Raw genomic sequence first — 18472 nt, 5'->3', positions numbered from 1 at the left:
CAGACGCTTGGGTCTGCTTGGGGTATTTTTGAGTTGCAATGCATAGATTATTGTAAAACGAGTTTGTAGTTAAATTTAGAGAACCTAAAATCAAGAAAAACAGACAGTCAGCAGAGCGCCAATGTTTGTTTTATTAAAAAAATAAAATACAAACGATGACCCAGACAGTACACAGTAGACTTTTAACCAAAAACCAAAGCAATTTCATCTGTCAGTCATTGCTCTTTTTTTTTTCTTTTTCTTGTATTCCACTTTACTCAATTTGGCTTCTTTAAAAGTTACCAGAACAACAATGTAGAAAGAGTGGATTTTCCGTAGATGGCTGCTTCCCTTTCAGATTTACATGTTTCTCATTTTTGGCAAAAACAGAAAAAAAAAACCCATCCTAACCACAGCACCTCCTTGTGTTTGGTATTACCTATGGTTTAGAAGAAGGAGAAAAAACATAATTTGTAGATTTTGTAGAAAAAGTCCCACTGACAACCGAGATAATGTTTCTTTCGGCTAAATGTTGAAGACTCATTTTGAATGGCCCTTTAGCCTAAAATCTGCTGGTTTAATGTAAGCCAACTGTGTTCCATGGTGAGGTCTTTCATGTGTACATAATAGAAAAATCATGGTGCTGTATTGAGAGGATTAAAGGCAACGGTTAAATATTCTCTGTAAGTTCATAAAGACGGAAAAACGAGAAGAAAGCTGCTCTGAACGGCAGCAGCAAAAAGAACATTTTCAACATTTCTCTTTGAGCATGCGCAGCTTTGACATGTGGTTTATCCAGAGTTTATCCATGAGTCAAGAGTGGAAAGTTATTGGGCAGCAGATACAGAAAACGGCCTAAAAAAAATAAAAAAGGTACGAAACATACGCCTTTTAACTAAAACCCCTCAGCACACAGAAGCTTACAGAGTTACCGTGACATTATAGTAGCATTACAAGTACATTATTTTTAAAATACATACACATAGACTGATCAATTACAGTACAGCGCAGTGCCACGAGTGCTGACAGTCATATTGCTCGTACTGGTGCCCATAGACATCTGACGGAGAAAGGGGGTCGCAGCATATAACAGAAGGTTTATGTTTTTTTTTTGCATAGCCTAGTTGAGTAAAGTTCACAGAGATGCGTGATGCAGGAGGACGGGGGAGGGGGGGAGCGAACATCAAAACACGTGACAATCATGAAACGTTTCCTTTGGCTTTTTTGAGAGACGGTGATCTGAAATCTGTTGTCGCTCTGCTTTTTCCACGATAATAACCCTGAGAGTGAAACCGAACAGACCACGGTCGGGGCGACTTCATGGGCGCGACCAGTGGACGAAATGCGAAGCGTGGAAATGACGAAGGCCTTTTGCAGATTTGCGTGGGTGGATGTGCCCCTTTTTTTTTTGTTGGGAAGGTAACTCAAACGGAGGCAAACAAACAAATGCAGTTTTTGAGGGTGGAGTCACAGTCCACCGGTGACGCTCCACACATCCACGCATGCAGACCGTTACGTGTGTTTTCAGTGTGAACATGACATGTGAGGAGAGACCATCACGCACCTCTGTTAAGGTTGACAAAAGAAGGCAAGGACAAAGCCTAAAATAAAGAACAAGCACACACACACACACAAGTTCATATACAACAGGTTAATATATAAATATGAGCTCCACCACATTAGAAAATGACCAAAGTTCACTTTGCGCATCTGTGTTCAGATAGTGGATCATTGTAACTGTGGTTTGAAAAAATAAAAAATAAATGAACAAAACCGAGTAATCGCTCAGTAGAGCGTATGTCTGATGACAATTTACGATTAATATTTAGCCCTTAGTCTCAGGAAATGTGTAAAAATCAAGGAGGGATTTACAAAAGAGCCCCTAACCTCACTGCCCTCCACTGCTGTAACTGGTATTAAATATGTACATGTACAACATGCCTTGTATCCATAGCTCTTGAAGCTTTCCACGTTTTGTCACATAGCAACCACAAACCTCAAGGTACCTTATGCTTTATGACAGACCAACACAAAGTAGTGCATAACTGTGAAGTGAAAGGAGGACTTCAAAATTATATATATTTTTTACAAACAAAAGATTTGAAAACTGTGAGGTATCCACATGCATTTTCTCTGATACCTCTAATAAAAGGTGCAACCATTGACCTTCTGAAATCACATCATTTTGTAAACAGAGTCAACCTGAGTATAATTTCATGAAAGGCCTCAGAATCTGGTTCTATGAGGAGCCAGCCGTGCAGGAGACGCAGCGGACATGTGGAAGGAGAGGTTCTGGTCCGGTGGGACCAGAATGGTGGAAAACAAACACGACGCAGTGATCTGAACGTGCCGTTCCCACTGCAAAACAAGGTGGTGGCAGGGTCATAGTGTGGGGATGCTTTGGACCAGAGAGGCAGTTCAGAGTTGGGGAAAAATCTGTTAAAAAGTGTACAAAAAACAAACAAACAAACAAAAACTTTGGACTGGGGGAAATTCACCTTCCAGCAAGACGACACTAAAGATACGGCGAGAGCTCCGGTGGAATGGTTTTACGTCACAGCATATTCATGTGACAGAATGGTCCAGTTAAAGTCTGGACAGAAAAAATCACTACTTAATCCGTAAAGAATCTGTGAAAAAAAAATCTCTATTAGATACCCATACATGTTTGTCCTTCGGATTATGCACAATTTCGTATTGGTCTGTGATATAAAGTACCACAATGCAATTTGTGGTGGTTGGATGAAATAGGATGGAAAACTTCAGCAGGTGTGAATATTTTTGCAAGGCACACTGTGAACAACGGTGAGCTTTTTCCCCAAAAATTTTTTTGAAAAAAATAAAACAGTAACAGCAACAATCTTGCTTCCTCGTGCTTCAATCTAAAGCACAGAGAAGCAAAAAACAAAACTGAGCACAATAAATCTGGTCTGAACACATCTCATCAGTGCCACAGCTATAATTACACACAGTATTTTTTTTAATTCAACAACCACTTCTCAGCAACAAAACCACTTCAGTTCGGTGGCTTTTAAATGTACGCCACATCCTCTAAGCACAGAGCCTGCGAACGTTTCCAGAACGAGATTAAATGCTACTTTCTACTGACACAACAGTGCTCCTTTGCGCTCTAATACAACCATGCTTGCACAAATATTACGATTTATAAAAAATAAAATAAAAAAAGACGACTACATCTACTCTAATAAGGCAGTATTACACCAGTTTCCACATACAGAGGTTATATATATTATCTGTGCAGCTCTAATCAAGACATCGGCTCTATAGAATTGCAACAAGGCAGCTTAAGGTATGCTGTCAAGAAAAAAAAAAAAACAAAAAAAAAAAAACACGGTTTATGAAATCGGCTTAGGGGTGTGCAGGCATGCTCACATTGCAACCGCTCCTCTGCAAAGGTCATGTCAGAATGGCTTCATGTTCAAGCACCTGTTAGGTGACGCAGCACTATCGCAACAAAAAGACCGGGGACATTTCGATAGTTTCAGCCCGCGGTGCGTTGTGCGCATCGTTCTGTCCCGACACGTTCTGCCGTGTTCCTCTGCTACATTCTAGCCGCAGCAGCACTCTAACCTAACCAACCACAACCTAGAGAAAAAAAAAAAAAGCTGCTGCAGGCCGGTGAAGAGAGGAAACATTTTCATTCTGATGTGCACAAACAAAATGACTTTATGTGTTTTGTGTCGAACTAATAAGAAGAGAACTTTTTTTCTCAAGCAACACTGAAGTGTTTTGAGTTCCTCCTCTTTATAAAGCCATGGTGTAAACTTCTTGTACAAAAGTCGGACTGGTGTCGTCTGATTCAGGCACTGAACCCATTTTTTTTTTTAAATACAAATAGGCATGGACCAGCTATCGGGATCAAGGCTCAAGTTTTGTCCAGCTTTTCCAAGCGTATTGTGATCAATTAAAACCCCTCCCCCACTTGTTGCTGCACACTGCTTTTCAGTTGATAAGGAAAGAGCTGCTATGCTTTTTCACTTCTAAATTTAGCAGGTGTTTTTTTTTGTGTGTGTAAATATTCTTAAAACGTTATATTTCACACCCTCATAATCTCCTAGCTGCCCATGCCTGGTTGGAATATTCAAGCCACTGATATTGCCAAAGAAGCAGCTTTAGAGCATTGCATTGTGGGTGCATGCGTGCACTTATGCTGTCAGATGACCTGAGTTTTTACACACAATCAGAGCCGATGTATAAAAAGCTTGATCTTTTTTTTCTTTTTCCCAAACTTCATTCTTTTAAGGTTTATTTCCTGACAATAACTTGAAGAATGTCCAAGTAGGAACTTCATTATGCCGCGGCTTTCCCCATCTGTCGCATGTTTTTTTTTTTTTGTGTTAATATTCCAAGCGGACAAACTACAGTTCGGGAAAACAAGCCGCATGCATCGGTGCGGAACATGCAGTCCATTGCAAGCATTTCTGCGGTCGTGCCAAGACCAAATCGACTGTCGAGCAGAGCTTGCAACCATCTCAGCTTGCTAATGTACTGGCCCTCTGCTGCCCGTGGAAAAATGCCACCGCAAATCCCTCACATGGACAGCAGCTATAGAAAGAACAGAAACCCACGACAGCACCAGCTACCTAGTTAGCAATCATCAAGAAAACTACATCAAGACATTGAAAAAGGAATCAATCCACCGCTTAATCCCTAAAAATATTTAAACTGAGTTCCTCACCCACCGCAGGGTAAGACAGTCGGAAGTGATGAGCAGAGCAAGTATTAAAAATGACGGAATATGCTAATTCACTCGAATATAAAACACCAAGTCATGCCTCGTGCAAAAAGAAAAAAACAAAACAAAAAAAAAACATCAAAATCAGTGCTTTGAATTTTTACCTCACCGATCTCGAAAGCATAACTCATAATTTCGTCACTGCACTGTCAGCCGTACACAACCGCATCCAGGAAATCCACTGCAGGGAATAATGACACCTGTAGCATTTACTAAAGCAGAGCTGGTTATGTGATGAAAAAGCAAAGAGCAACTACATCCTTTAATATTGACATAAAAAAAAACAACAACATGCCGAGTGATAAAAATTCCCTCAGCGATAAGTTAAATAAACATAGATCTCCCCTCAAGACCTTTTTTTGACTAAAGACCTGCCGATGTTGTACAAGGGATTTACTGCAGCTAGCAACTGAAGTAGGGGAAGATCACATGCATACATGCATACAATCGATAAATCACTACAATGCTGAGCACCACTTTCATCATTCTAATTAGATACCAAGCAGCCCTGGTGACAACATTATGATATCAAAAAAAAAAAACAAAAAAAAAACAGGGTGACATTTAAAACACAAGAAGCGGATTTCTTCTCCGCTCAAGTGTTTTCAGCCCCTCCCTCCGCCCCAACAGGGGCGGCCATGACCTCAGAGATGACATCACTGTGCAGCTGTGGCCTAGATTTCACAGCAAGCACTCAGTACTTAAACGCATTAAACGGCTTTGGGAAGGAAAAAAACAAACAAACAAAAAAAAAACCCAACATAATCTGATTCTAATTTTTGCAAGATCTAGCTGATTGCTGAAAATGTTTGTTCTTCCTTCAAACGTGCTCAAGTCTTGGGGGAGACCTGAGAAGCGGCGCTTTGTCATGTTTTGTGGCATGCTTCAAACCTCAGTTGGGAGGCCAGGGTGGAAATGTTCTGACCTATGAGGGCTTTGGAACAGAAACGGCAAAGCAGCGCTGCAAGAGACGGCGAGAGAAACGGTCACTTCTGCCTTCAGTCCAAAATGGCCGCTTCCTTTCTTTTTCACCACTCAGTGACGTTCTCACGCTGAACAGAAGGTAGAAATATACCCGACAGAGAAGCAGAACATTTGCTGGAAGCATAGGAAATAAGCTGTGCCTTGCCCACATCGTTATTGTATCAATCCTAAACAAAAGCCAGAACTGATTAGTTAACATCATCATTTCGCAAATAGTTCAGGGAAATAAAAGCGTAGCCATTTCCCCCCGTGCCAATGACGATGGCAATAGTTATGGCCCTTTGTGAAGCTGGAAGCTGCATTAGTTTGCTGGTTGTTGATGCTGTGGATCACACCATGTGGTCTCCAGTGCTGGTGTTGGCGGACTGGCCGGGCAGCTCCGAGGCGCACTCCTTCTGCCTGAAGGTCTCCTGCGGGCGTCCGGAGCAGCAGTCCCTGCCGGCGCCTTTGCACATCCGGTTTTCCTCGTCGCTTTCCTCCTCCGGCCCCGAGCCCTCGTCCACGTCCAGCTGGCAAACGCACACCTCGATCCCCGAGTCGCCGGTCACGTGCCGGCGTCGGGTTACGAGCTCGTCGTCCTCCTCATCTTCCCCCTCCTCCGCTGCTGCCGCCGCCGCCCCAGACAGCAAAACATCTACGCTCTCCTCTCCCCGGCTCTGTGGTTGGTCAGCTCGTGACATTGCCCCCTCGTCTGACGAGACGCCCGATGCCTGACGGTACGCCGCTGGCTCTGCGTCAGGGAACATTCGTGGCACGGAGACAGAAACCGTCTGGCCTATTTGAGGGGCGGCCGCCGGAGCTGACTCGGGAGGGTTTTCGGAGTACGGGGGAGGAGGGGTCGGGGGGTGGCCCACGACTTCTTCGTAGTCAGGAAGCTTGCAGTCATTCCAGAACCCTGAGGATCATAAAACAAGAAGCTGTAGGAGTTTAGTCCTTCACTACGTTGGTCAAAAGAAAAGGAATTAAAAAGGAAAAGGATTGAGGAAAAACATTGATCTGACTTCTTCTGATTGATCTAACTTTGATAGTTTCTCAAAGCATAGGTATAGTTTTAAAAGCACATTTTAACAACAAAAAAAGTCTTTGTAACCACACCTCCCTTTAAAACAGGAATTGAGTATATATAGATAACGACAGGCATTTTGTCAATAAGATTGACAAAATTATCTAATTACAATTTCATTGGGAAATTAAAAACCTTTTTTTCAGCAGCTGGGTGTACTGGTCATTTTTCTAGGGTTTATGCTTCACATGAATGCCAAGCAAAGAGACATTAATAATGTCTGCTCATTTGTTTTGTTTGTGCATCCATTGTTTGTTTTGCAAATTTTGCACCTTTACCTATATCCTGGTCAAACATCAGTTGCTTTTCAGGTTAAAGCTGGTTGCAGATAATTCACCCTTTCCTTTTCAAATCTACAGAAATTTTCCGTCATAATGCATTTGCAGATTTTGTTTTTCTTTTACTGCACCAAAGTGCATTCCCTCAGGTTGTGTTCAGCAAAGAGTTCAACTCGCCCCTCCCCCATCTGGTCCAGTCTGTCAGTCGGCTGTTTACGACAGCCAAAGATGGTGGTGATCCCTGTGAATTTCCCCACGTCGACGGGGGAAAGAAATTTAGTTACCCAAGACTGCTCAGGTAGCAAAACAAACAAAAACAAAAAAAATGACGTGTGTCGCTTTGTAACTTAATTGGTTAATACTTTAATAGAGTGCTACTCATCACTTTCAGAAAAAATGCTGCTTTGACTCGTTTGCAGCAAGATGCAAAGAACACTGTGCAAGAAATAACTCAATTACGGCTCACCAACAGAGCAACAACAAGAGCATTATAAGTATTTGAGGTTTTCATTAAACTTATTGCGGATGCTGTTACAATCTGATGATGCGGTGTTTTTTTAAAAGATGAGTTGTCTCCGTTTTTACTGGACGGCGGACGGAAGGCCTGCTAGACGCCGAGAGTGTCTCTGTGTGAGTCACTGTCTACATATGCGCGCAGGTTGGAGTTGTGTTGTCATTCTTGACTTGAAATCAAGCTTGCTCGCTGTGGGTTTTTACACCCTGACAAACGGGAAGCTTGTCCAACTGCCACTTGTGATATTATTGCACATGATATCCTTTTTCCTGCCAAGGCCTAGAGTGACCACTGACATTAAGGCGACGTCTCTGCTGCTGACCTGTCACTGCTGCAGTTTCAGCTCAGCCACAAATCTTCAAAACACAAAGATTTGCATTCGAGTGCGACAAGATCGGGATAAGTATCAGGTTTTGGCTCATGAAAAATCAAGAGAAAAACGACAACCTCTGGTATCGGAATTGATAAAAGCATGTGGAGATACGGTAATAAAGGTGCAGTCAAAGTAAAGTACATCAGGAAAGTCTGTCACGAAAGAGATTTAATATTACTTGACTACAAGTCTGTATCTCATGATCTGTGTTCAGCATAAAGAGGTAAATGTGAAAGAAGCTCCTTTGGCAAAGAAAAACAAATCAACAGACACATACATTGAAACAGAAATATGCACATTAGTTGTGAGTTATAAACTTTGGGCATGTGAGGCAACGAAAAACAGAAATTACAATGATTCCTTACAAAAGTATTAACAGCCTGTCAACTTTTTGATATTTTTGCCATCCTTTAACCACAAAATTCAGTGTATTCATTAGGACTTTTTATAAAAACCAACATGCAGTGTGTAATTGTAAAGTGAAAGGAAAATTACAGGATTTTGTTTTCATTCAAGGTGAGGTTGATGCGCTTAGGGTTCTGTGCGCTGTTAGTGTTAGTCTCGCCTCACACACCTAGTATTTTGCATGTTATTAAAATTAAAATTTTGATCTCATCTACACTGTGTTCCTTTTCGAGGCTTGAAGCAAACATTAAGCATCATGTATGGTTGAAAATCTGAAAAGTAAATACAAATACATTCCACACTTTTCTGATCTTTATTTGTAACAAGTGTGAAATACCATGCCATATGGTTTTCTTCCACGTACAGTTATGCACTGCTTTGTGTTGTTCTGCCATAGAAATTCACACAAAAAAATGTCTATTAAATTAAGTTTGCGGTTGTAACATGACAAAATGTGGAAAAACTTACAAGGGGTGTGCAGTATTTATGTTTGCATGGCAGCGTGTTTGACACAAACATTCTAACCCACAAAAAAATCATAATCTTACTTAAATTGAGAGGTGGCGGTGTAATGAAGGAGCTGGAAGCGCCCTGATAGGCCATTAAGCTGATCTCACGTTGCCGTTGCTCCTGTTGCAGACGCATTTTAACTCTCCGGTGTCGGTAGGCACAACAGCAACTGAGCATTATGATTAGCGTCCATACCAACCAGAACCCTGAGGGAACAAGCAGTCTCAGTTCAATCTTAACACTGTTACTGTACAGGGTTATGCATAGCTAGAGCAACTAATGAGGAGTAAAACATCTTTAATTTTACTGTAAGAAATAAAAGAAAAGGAACTTTAAAACACCTTTTATTTTAAATTTAAAATGTAACTTTTAAAATAATGGCACAGGCACAAAGCATAGAAGCTCCTAGATTTTTATAACTATTTATTTATTTATTTATTTTTTTTACATCTATCCAAAGTTGAAAAAAGATCAGGTGAGATGTAATAATTTTATCGACTTTTCCGAACCGTCCAGGAAAGCAATCCTTGTAATACGATATAATGTAAATGTGTTCTCAATTCTTTTTAGATTAATTTAATTTTATAAATGTACGTTTAACCTTCCTAGGTTGTCTGGCTTTAAATGTGGAGCATACTAAAAATTAAAGGAGTGGAAAAAAATAGAAAGATGAACTTTCATCTTCTGAATGAACAGAACGATGCCATAATGGATTGATAGTTAGCCAATATAATGTAAGTGGAAAAATGATAGTGGAAAAAAAAAAGAGTGCATGTGAAGTAATGGAGATTTACTAAAGGTGCAATCAAGGACAATGGATAGATTGATGGATGGTTTGAACAAGCAGGACTACTTTCAGAAAATGGGATATAGAAACATTTCTGGAAATACAAATATTTTTCCATACTTGTCCAGAACTTAAAAACACTAAACTCCATACTTTTTCAGACTGAAAAGGAACATTGAAAGCGCCTGATTCAATCACAAAGCAGGTTCTATATTCAATTTAATAGTCCCTCTCTAGAGAACCAACATTGGCAAAAAAGCGTAAAGTCTTTATCATTTAGAAGTCGCACATTAAAAAGTTGACATGCGCACACTACACATTTGTACTTACACCACAGTTCGTAGTAGTACGTGCAGCATTCTGTCTCCCCACAGCAGTAACCCATCTCACAGCGGTACTGTTCATTATTTACCCCCGAACAGAACTCTTTTCCCTTCAGTACACAGGGAGAGGTAGACACAGAGGAAGACAGAGTAAATATCCGAGCAGAAAAGTAAACAAATACAAGGCCAGCAAGCTTGTCTTTTCTCGTTGTCACTTCAATGTCACTTTCTATAAAGTTGGACGCGTTTGTCAACTATACATTTAAGTATATGAAATGTACTTTCTTGCGGTAAATCCAAAAATGCTAACACTTTCGCCAGCAGGTTGTTAAATAAAAGTAACAGCTAAACCATGAAAAAAATGCTATTTAAAATTACAAATAAATTGAGTGACATTAGTTTCGTTTAGCTGAAGGCCAAATTAATGCATAATAGTTGCTTTCAGAAAGGCCCGAGGGTTAAAACATTTTAGTCTGGCTTTATTTTTTATGCTAATAAGATTTTAGAAAATATGCGATAACGAAATTCCTTCACTGTCACAAAACTATTGTTTAACTGTTACATCGATGTTTCAAATATATTTATACTGTAGAGTACCTTTGAATGAGGCCTCTTTCTTATCAAATTGCTTGTACTAAGTTAATACATTTATTTAAGGTGAAATGTTCTGTCAATAAGTTGCCTACTCAGTCTGCCAAGCTAACATCAGCAGCTATGAATAAATATGTCGATTCGCCGGGTACCCGTTAGCAAAACCGCTAGCGTTAATCTTAACACCTTCGGTTCTAACTCTCGAAATGGGCCATTGAAATATCATTGTGAATGTACTTTAGACAGAAAACAATTCTAGTTTTTACAATAACTCTTAAAATATGATGGGAAACTTTTGCTAACTGACGTCACCCACGGCAAACAGAAAGCGAACCGTGCCCTGTTTCCTTTGTGGAGGAGACAAAAAAAGAATCGCAGGCAGGCCTTCACCAAGCCCCGGAGCAGCGGTCTGGACTGGAAGCTTACGCCGACAGGGTGAGCTCACAATACGGGCTTACCTGCACCAGACAGGTCCCGGTACAAAGAAGACCTACAATGGATCCCAGTGCTTTCTGTGGCATCTCTCTGGGTTATCTGCCGTGAACACGACAGGAACCATAAAGCAATCGGTCGGATCGACGACCAGCAGCAGTGACAGCGGATGTCTGAAAGCTACCAACTAACGGTTCAGCCTGTCACACTCAGACATGTTTTTGTTGTTTGACCGAGAAACACTCCCCAGTACGGATATGAATCTGGAACGGGTATTAAACTGTAGGGGGCGCTGTGTGTAAGTGTTTGAAAAACAAATTAAAAACAAGATTTTACGAAATAGATCTAAGTTTCTGTATAATATGTTACCACTGTAGGTAAACTCTTAAGTCAATTAAACTCTAAAAACAAGAAATAAAACAGGATAGAGCAATTCTTTTTTTTTTTGTGCCAGTGGGGAAATTCAACATACACAACATACCTTCAAAAGAAAGGAAAAGTAAAATTGAACGTTGTTTGTGTTATTAAACCTTTTCAACAAGAAAACAGCTTGCATAAAAAAAGAAACGTCCCTGTCTTAAAATATATATTGAAAAAATCCCATCCAGTAAATGTGATCACAAAAACATTAGACATGGATTAAAGCATAATAGTTCAGATATCCTTTGTATTTTATTTTATTTGTTAAAAGAAGTTAGATAAATGAATGAATGAATGAATGAATGAATGAATGAAGCTAAGATATATTGCCAAATAGTTGATTATTGTAAACAATCAGAGCAGAAATAATAACAGACCAAATAATTACTAAATATCAAATAAACAAATGTTATTAAAACTAATAGACAATAACATTATTACAATAATAATAATTATAAATAATAAACAGAACTATAATAATTCATATACTACTATCATTAAGTAAAATAATAGATATAGTTTTGCCCGCCTTCTCAACTCATTAAAATTATATAATGTAAAAATATTATGTTAACGTGTTTGTTTTGTTTCCATATAACTCTTCTAATGAAAGTGAAACCTAGTCAAAAACCCAATTTGAAAGCACAATTTTTCTTCCTTACTACTATTTAGACATTCGAGAGAGTTCCTGTTGCAGTAATGGACTTTTGAGTTTCCTCTTTAAGGTAAATGGGCTTGTAAAAACATTCCATTGCTGAGCCCAAACTCTAAGCAGTTCTTACAAAGGTTATGCATGAAGTAAACATCTCAGTGCCTGTGTTTAAAACTATAGCATCTGAATGTGGCACACCTTTTTTTAGTGTAAATTAAGCAATATATGCTTATGCTTTAAGCAAGATATTATTATGTAATAATCAGTTGTGTCTGATCTGTGTATTTGAATGAAGTGGATTGGTTTGACTAAATTCAAACTAAATTTCTTTTTATATTTCTACACATAAAATCAGTCTGTTAAAGTTCTTTGAGACTACATTAGCTATAATGTGGTGTGATATAAATAGACTCAATTGAAAGAAGCAGAACAACAGTCGTTGTACAGTCAGGAAACACTAAATAATGAGAATACAAGAAACAAAATTTCTTAAAGGAAGATTCTTTTTCATTTTGTTTACGCAGACGTCAGAGTTTCCCTGGAAACAAAAAACTTGGCAGCTGTTCAGCCGAGACACATGGTGAGGAAGATGTTAATCCACTCAGACTGAGCAACAACCGCAAAAGGACCCGTGGACACCATGGTGAGTTATCTCAATTCTTATCAGCAGGAGCAGATATTTAAAACCCGGGCTGCCTAACTCATGTTTCTAATAGCTATGGGCTGATTTAGTTCTGCGGTATTTATTGGAGTTCTAAATATGTCTTGGTAAGGTTGATGAGGCCAGAGTTGATTCTGTTGGCCCGACATAAACACTTGGGGCTTTTTTTCCATTCTCAGTACTAGCTTTAGTTCAAGAATCTGTTTGGTAAATTGTATCAGATATCCATCTGGATAAACTAAGATAATACTTATCTGATTAAGTAACTGTGACTGTAAAGTCAAGGCTGCAGCGATACAATTCTAGTTAACCAGATTAGATTTCTACAAACTCATAAAACCACTGTCACAAAACGTAAAAAAATATATATATTAGCAAAATTAATAACTTTTTTAATACTGATGCATACAAATATCTTCTGAACATATTAGTACATTTATCCCACATATTACCAAGCATTTCTGCAGTAGCAAATTGCTCTGCTATAATCAAAGCCTAGCATGGTGCCTTCTATAGATGCCTAATCTCAGTCGACTGCAGAGCGTCTTTGATCTTCTGGTACATTTATAGACGACTTTAGAGACTAACAGCTAAATCCTTTGCTCTCTTCATCCATGGTTCTCAACCTAATGCTACTAGTACCACTGGTGGTTGAATTGCCTTTCTTGAAATAAGATCTTAAACTATCTTAATGTGCTTCTTGTTCAATGCTTCAAGTTCAAACCCCCAGTTTGGTATATTTATTGATTTGATCAGTGACCTGGCTAGCTGCTGTTAGCGAAGCAAACTATCAACAGTTTTCTCTGTATGTTGTTCTTTCTAACAATGCATCAGCATTTTTACTAGTTTAGTTGAGTGTGGAAGTGTGGAGGCATTAACAAGAATAATAAACGATTTGAACCGCAGATGTCTCTTAGTTTTCTGTGCATGACACCATATTGGATTTTGATAACAGGTTTCAGAAAGAAATCTTAGACTTTCCCACTTGGTATTCAGGCTTTTGTTAAATCTTCCAACCGGAGACTTGAAAACAGGATGCAGAATTAAATAGCATCCTTTGATTAATTGGACAGTTCTAATGGATCCAAAAAATATCTATTACAAACACGCTGTAGATGTTTTTATCTGTTGGTTGAGTGAGTTGATTTTTTCCAGACTGGCTTTTGAGGTTATTCAAAGTTTGCAAGATACGGCTAAGTCATCTCATTAACTCTCATCCCACTGAGGTTTAACCGTCTCTAATATTCGCCGTGATCCTCCTGCAGGGCCTGCTGTCTATTCTTCGGAGACTAAAGCAGTCACCAGAGCAGGAGGTGCGCTTACTGCTGTTAGGGTTGGACAATGCCGGCAAGACCACTCTGCTCAAACAGCTGGCAGCTGAAGACTTCAGCCACATCACCCCCACACAAGTACAGTGATACACACACGCACACACAGAAACACTCTGTTTATGTCAAATTGTGAGAACCCACTGCTTCATTTTCTAGTCAAACAGTCAGGTCATGCATCAGTTCACCTCCTTAGCGAGAGGCTGAGCTACCCATTAAACTCAATCTATCTTGGCTTTCACCAGGGCTTCAATATAAAGAGTGTGCAGTCTTCCGGGTTCAAATTAAACGTTTGGGACATTGGAGGGCAACGCAAGATTCGTCCCTACTGGAGGAATTATTTTGAGAACACCGATGTACTGGTAGGTTCAGCCTGATGCTCTCATACGGCGAAAACTCTCGCAATAGAGAAAAGTTATTCTATCTTCTGCTGGTCAGAAATTTACGTACACTAATCATGGACATGAATATCATCTTTATTTTGGGCTTTTAAAGATCAGTTTATTTGTTGTTTTTTTTTCAGGTTGAAATGATCATACAGAATATTACAAAATATTTTATTCAATGTAGACTTTCTCTGGTTTACCCAAGGTGAAAAATACACAGACACCACTACTAATGTTTGCTTAATCATACCATCGCAAGTTGCTTTTTAGCTTTAAACTTTTTGCACCATCCAACAAGCTTCTGGTATAGTTTTTGATATCTAAATACACTTCCGATATCAAGAACTATAGTCTCCAAAGAGCTTAATCAGACTTGCTTTGGAAACGTCAAAGCAAGTGTCCTGTTGGAACAACACCCACCTTTCAAATTATGTCCAATTTTCATCCATCCAGCTGTTTGTTTGATTAGAGAAGTTTAATAATTTAGATGTAGTCATACTTCTCCATTATGTCATTCACTTTGTGCGAGGCACCAGTGTTGCTGGCAGCAAAACAGCCCACATCTTGATGCTACCATCACCATCTCTAATGTTGGTTGTGGTTCAACTTTTCTTGTTCTTGGTGGAAACAATCTTAAAACAAGCTGGAAACATGATTGTTGTACAAGCTTCTCAGCCAGGATTTACTTTAGAATACTTCTCAGTCTGCTGACTGAGAGGTAAGTTTGTATAATGGTGCTTTAATGTGTTCCTTTTCTGGATTGCAGATCTATGTGATTGACAGCTCAGACAGGAAAAGATTCGAAGAGACAAGTTTGGTAAGACATAATTTACTTCTGCTTGAAAAAAAAGTGCAATACAAATAGAAATTTAGATTAGGTATAGACCATCCTGGAAGTACAAACTTAAACTATTTTATTTAAGAAGTGGGCCTAGTTGGCAAAAACTTTATGCAATTACAACATGTGCTAAGATGTTCACCAAAGCATATCTGTTTCCTTTTTTTTTTTTTACCCTCAGGAGCTTGCCGAGTTGCTGGAAGAAGAAAAGCTTGCAGCTGTGCCGCTGCTGGTGTTTGCCAACAAGCAGGACCTGATGACAGCCTCTCCGGCGTCGGAGCTGGCGGAGAGTCTTAACCTGCACACAATCCGGGATCGCATGTGGCAGGTGCAGGCCTGCTCAGCACTCACTGCAGAAGGAGTGCAGGTAAATACAGTGTGGCATGCAAACACAGATAAACAGAGGTCGAGACGGATTGAGCTGTTGAGTAACAACAACTGTGTTTTGCGGTCAGTTTTTGTACCCGGAATAGGGACATTTGCTGCTTTGACGTCATAGGAATAAGAGAAAATATGGCGAGTTCTGTTAATCATATACAATTATTCACGGTAGCTTTCTATCAACCACTTTGGCCTGTATTTACAATTTACTGATATCAATACCCTGTTATTAAATAGAACTACTGCAATGCTCCTTACAGCAGGAATGTAGTTATCATCTTGCTGCTTCCTACTTCTACAAACACTCCTGAAGTGTACTCAGAACTGTCTTGGTCTTACACATTTTCAAAGTATTGGTCTTGCCAATACTTTGAAAATGTCGCTCTGCCAATACATTGGCATACATTTACCTGATCGCTCTTGGAAGTGCTGGTCTCAAGAAATTTTCTCAAGATCATGCAGGATTGCAAATGCAACCTCCTATTTTTATTGCAACTTTTACTTAGAGGCTCAGGGGTCAAGAGGATAAAAGACAGTTTGTTTTTAAAACAATATCCAACCCCCATGAGGAAATTTTTTGGTGAATAGCCTGTTTTGTCTAAACAACATACATTTCGAGTTAAAAAGTGAAAGATTAAGAGAAAAAAGACTTCCACGAATGCTGTGGCTAAAAGATGACAGTCAGATGACTAACATAGTCAGATTTTAATGTCTTTGTTATGTTAGAGCTAAAAGTGAACTGGAATTATAAGCAAACAATGTTCAGGTTTCAACATATATTTCTGGGCAAAATGAATTAAATCATGGATCCAGAAAAGAAACATGGAAGAAGTCGCTCTGGTTAGATGAGACCAAATTATAAATGCATTCAAAACGTTTTGTGCAGAGGAAAACTAACACTGCAAATTAAGCCATGCCAGTAGCAACAACATACAATGAGGATTAAGATTTCATTTTTAAAACTGAGGACCTTTTATTTTCTTTAACATCACAAAAGATGCATTACTTTATGTTTGCCAAAGTTAAGATTGGATTCAAAACAATTGAGATTAATGTGACAAACTGAAAAAGTATTACTTTGACAAGGTTCTGTATACCAATAATAATGAATAATTTTGGTTCTTTTCTCACCTTTATCAAACAGGATGGGATGACCTGGGTTTGCAGAAATATAAAGTTTCGGAAGAGATGACCAATATGAATGGTGACCAACTTACATAAGCACTTTATACTCAATCTATGCAGTAATTTTGAGAACGTTATGCGACGGCAGCAGAGTGTGTTAGTTTTTTTAATTGTTACTCTTGCCAATATGTTTTTGTTTCTTACAAAACATAATCTTACCAGTAAAAAAATGCCAATATACTACCAAGGAAGATGTCAGAGGCTGTCTCAGACCTCCTTATTGTACTGTATGTATAAGTGCAGTTTTGTTTAGATATTTGTAATATTGTTTCGTAGGTCCAAGCAAGAATTTCCTTTAGTAGTTTTATAAATAAAGATTCACTTTTGAGTTTTAAAGAACCTGTTGAAGCTGGTATGACTAATTTGTGAACACTAGAGGGCGACGTTGCACCACCACACATCATCATTTTCAGTGATCACATCCTCTGTTTTCAATCGGTGCATCAGCGTGATGGTAATTTTTTTTATTTTATTTTTTTTACAATGGCTGATTTAGTTTTCATGATCATAAAGTTTTTCAAATTTTCATCATGAAACCGTTTCTATTTATTCACAAACATAAAGCATATTTTTCCACTATTGAATCCGATAAACGTGTTTGTTAATGGTTTGCTTTCTCAAACTGTCCCTTACAGTTTCACAGTGAAGCTCCTGGTTTGGTGCAGAAAGCTAAACGTCTTAGAGAGATTCAGCGTGAAAACCCTTTAGCCTTGGTGTCCACAAAGAAGCTAGTTTCAAGACGTCTTTCTCACCTGTGCGGTAAATCGTACAGAAACATCTTGGCCATTGAATTACTCAAATTCTCACCTTGTTCTCCACGATTTACCACAAGGCAATCGCATTCCCTTTCTCTTTCTCGCTTATGTCTGTTAGCAGCACATTTGCCACAAGCCCAGCTAATCTGACCTGGATGAGTGCGCTGCTGTGGTCCTATAGGGGCATTTACATACAAACCTTTTCCAGGACTAATAGCCCACCGATACAATTTGCATTTATATAGCCCCCTTCATACCAACATGATTTGGCACCTTTGCCCATGATAAAAATAACCCTCCTCCTTTGGCCTTGAGTTACTGCCCTGCTGCTGGTGCTGTGTGCGCATTGTGTGAGTCCGTCCTCATATATAAGGTTGGCTGATTTTAATATGCTAGAGCCACCCGGGCCCCTGATGTAGACTGGGACAAGTGCATAACCTCTCAGAATGGGCCTCATAATGATTCAGCCATCAATGTGGGCTTTGGTCCCGTGTTCTGTTTGCATGTTTGCTGCTGCTGCATCTTAGATTTTTGTTGATCCAGCAATCTGGGACTCTTGGCCAGGGCAAACACTCACCAGGTAAATATTAATCCACAGCAGTTCTTTATTTACAGACTGAAAATGGAGCCCTGCATTGTTTTTGTTTTTTTTTATTTTTTTGTCTTTTGCAAAGTTTGAAAGGAAACATGACAAGTATTTTTATTTTTTTCATTTTTTATTTTTTTTAAGCACCGACAGCATGTGAATTATATTGCAATAGCTGCAAAGAGACCTTAAATCTCAAATGAATTAAACTTGATTTGCCAAGCACAAAGTGGATTGGAGCGAGCGGCCCTGGTTACCTTTGGCTCCATCATCAGAGAGGCAATC

At 39.2% G+C, this 18472-nt stretch overlaps 2 protein-coding genes across 3 annotated transcripts; one reads left to right on the top strand and one right to left on the bottom strand.

Annotated features, from left to right (window-relative positions):
* Nucleotides 1-110: 110 nt before the first annotated feature.
* Nucleotides 111-11260, bottom strand: wbp1 (WW domain binding protein 1). Its single transcript, XM_008424305.3, has 4 exons — nucleotides 11022-11260; nucleotides 9980-10082; nucleotides 8901-9068; nucleotides 111-6614 (listed from the first exon to the last, which is right to left on the bottom strand). Exons 1-4 carry the CDS (start codon nucleotides 11082-11084, stop codon nucleotides 6049-6051), a joined length of 900 nt encoding a protein of 299 aa, XP_008422527.1. The 5' UTR covers nucleotides 11085-11260; the 3' UTR covers nucleotides 111-6048.
* Nucleotides 10702-17185, top strand: LOC103473803 (ADP-ribosylation factor-like protein 3). Of its 2 annotated transcripts, XM_081613377.1 has the most exons (7): nucleotides 10702-10998; nucleotides 12592-12710; nucleotides 13994-14137; nucleotides 14302-14418; nucleotides 15209-15259; nucleotides 15462-15647; nucleotides 16806-17185. In XM_081613377.1, exons 2-7 carry the CDS (start codon nucleotides 12708-12710, stop codon nucleotides 16851-16853), a joined length of 549 nt encoding a protein of 182 aa, XP_081469503.1. In that variant the 5' UTR covers nucleotides 10702-10998; nucleotides 12592-12707; the 3' UTR covers nucleotides 16854-17185. The 2 variants fall into 2 exon arrangements, with proteins under 2 accessions (XP_081469503.1, XP_008422525.1); XM_008424303.3 differs by lacking the exon at nucleotides 16806-17185 and having other exon boundaries at nucleotides 15462-16797.
* Nucleotides 17186-18472: the final 1287 nt, after the last annotated feature.

Source organism: Poecilia reticulata, chromosome 12 (genome assembly GCF_904066995.2).
Source record: "Poecilia reticulata chromosome 12, P_reticulata-male-v2, whole genome shotgun sequence".
NCBI lineage: Eukaryota > Metazoa > Chordata > Actinopteri > Cyprinodontiformes > Poeciliidae > Poecilia > Poecilia reticulata.
This window is presented reverse-complemented; position numbering and strand designations above follow the sequence as displayed.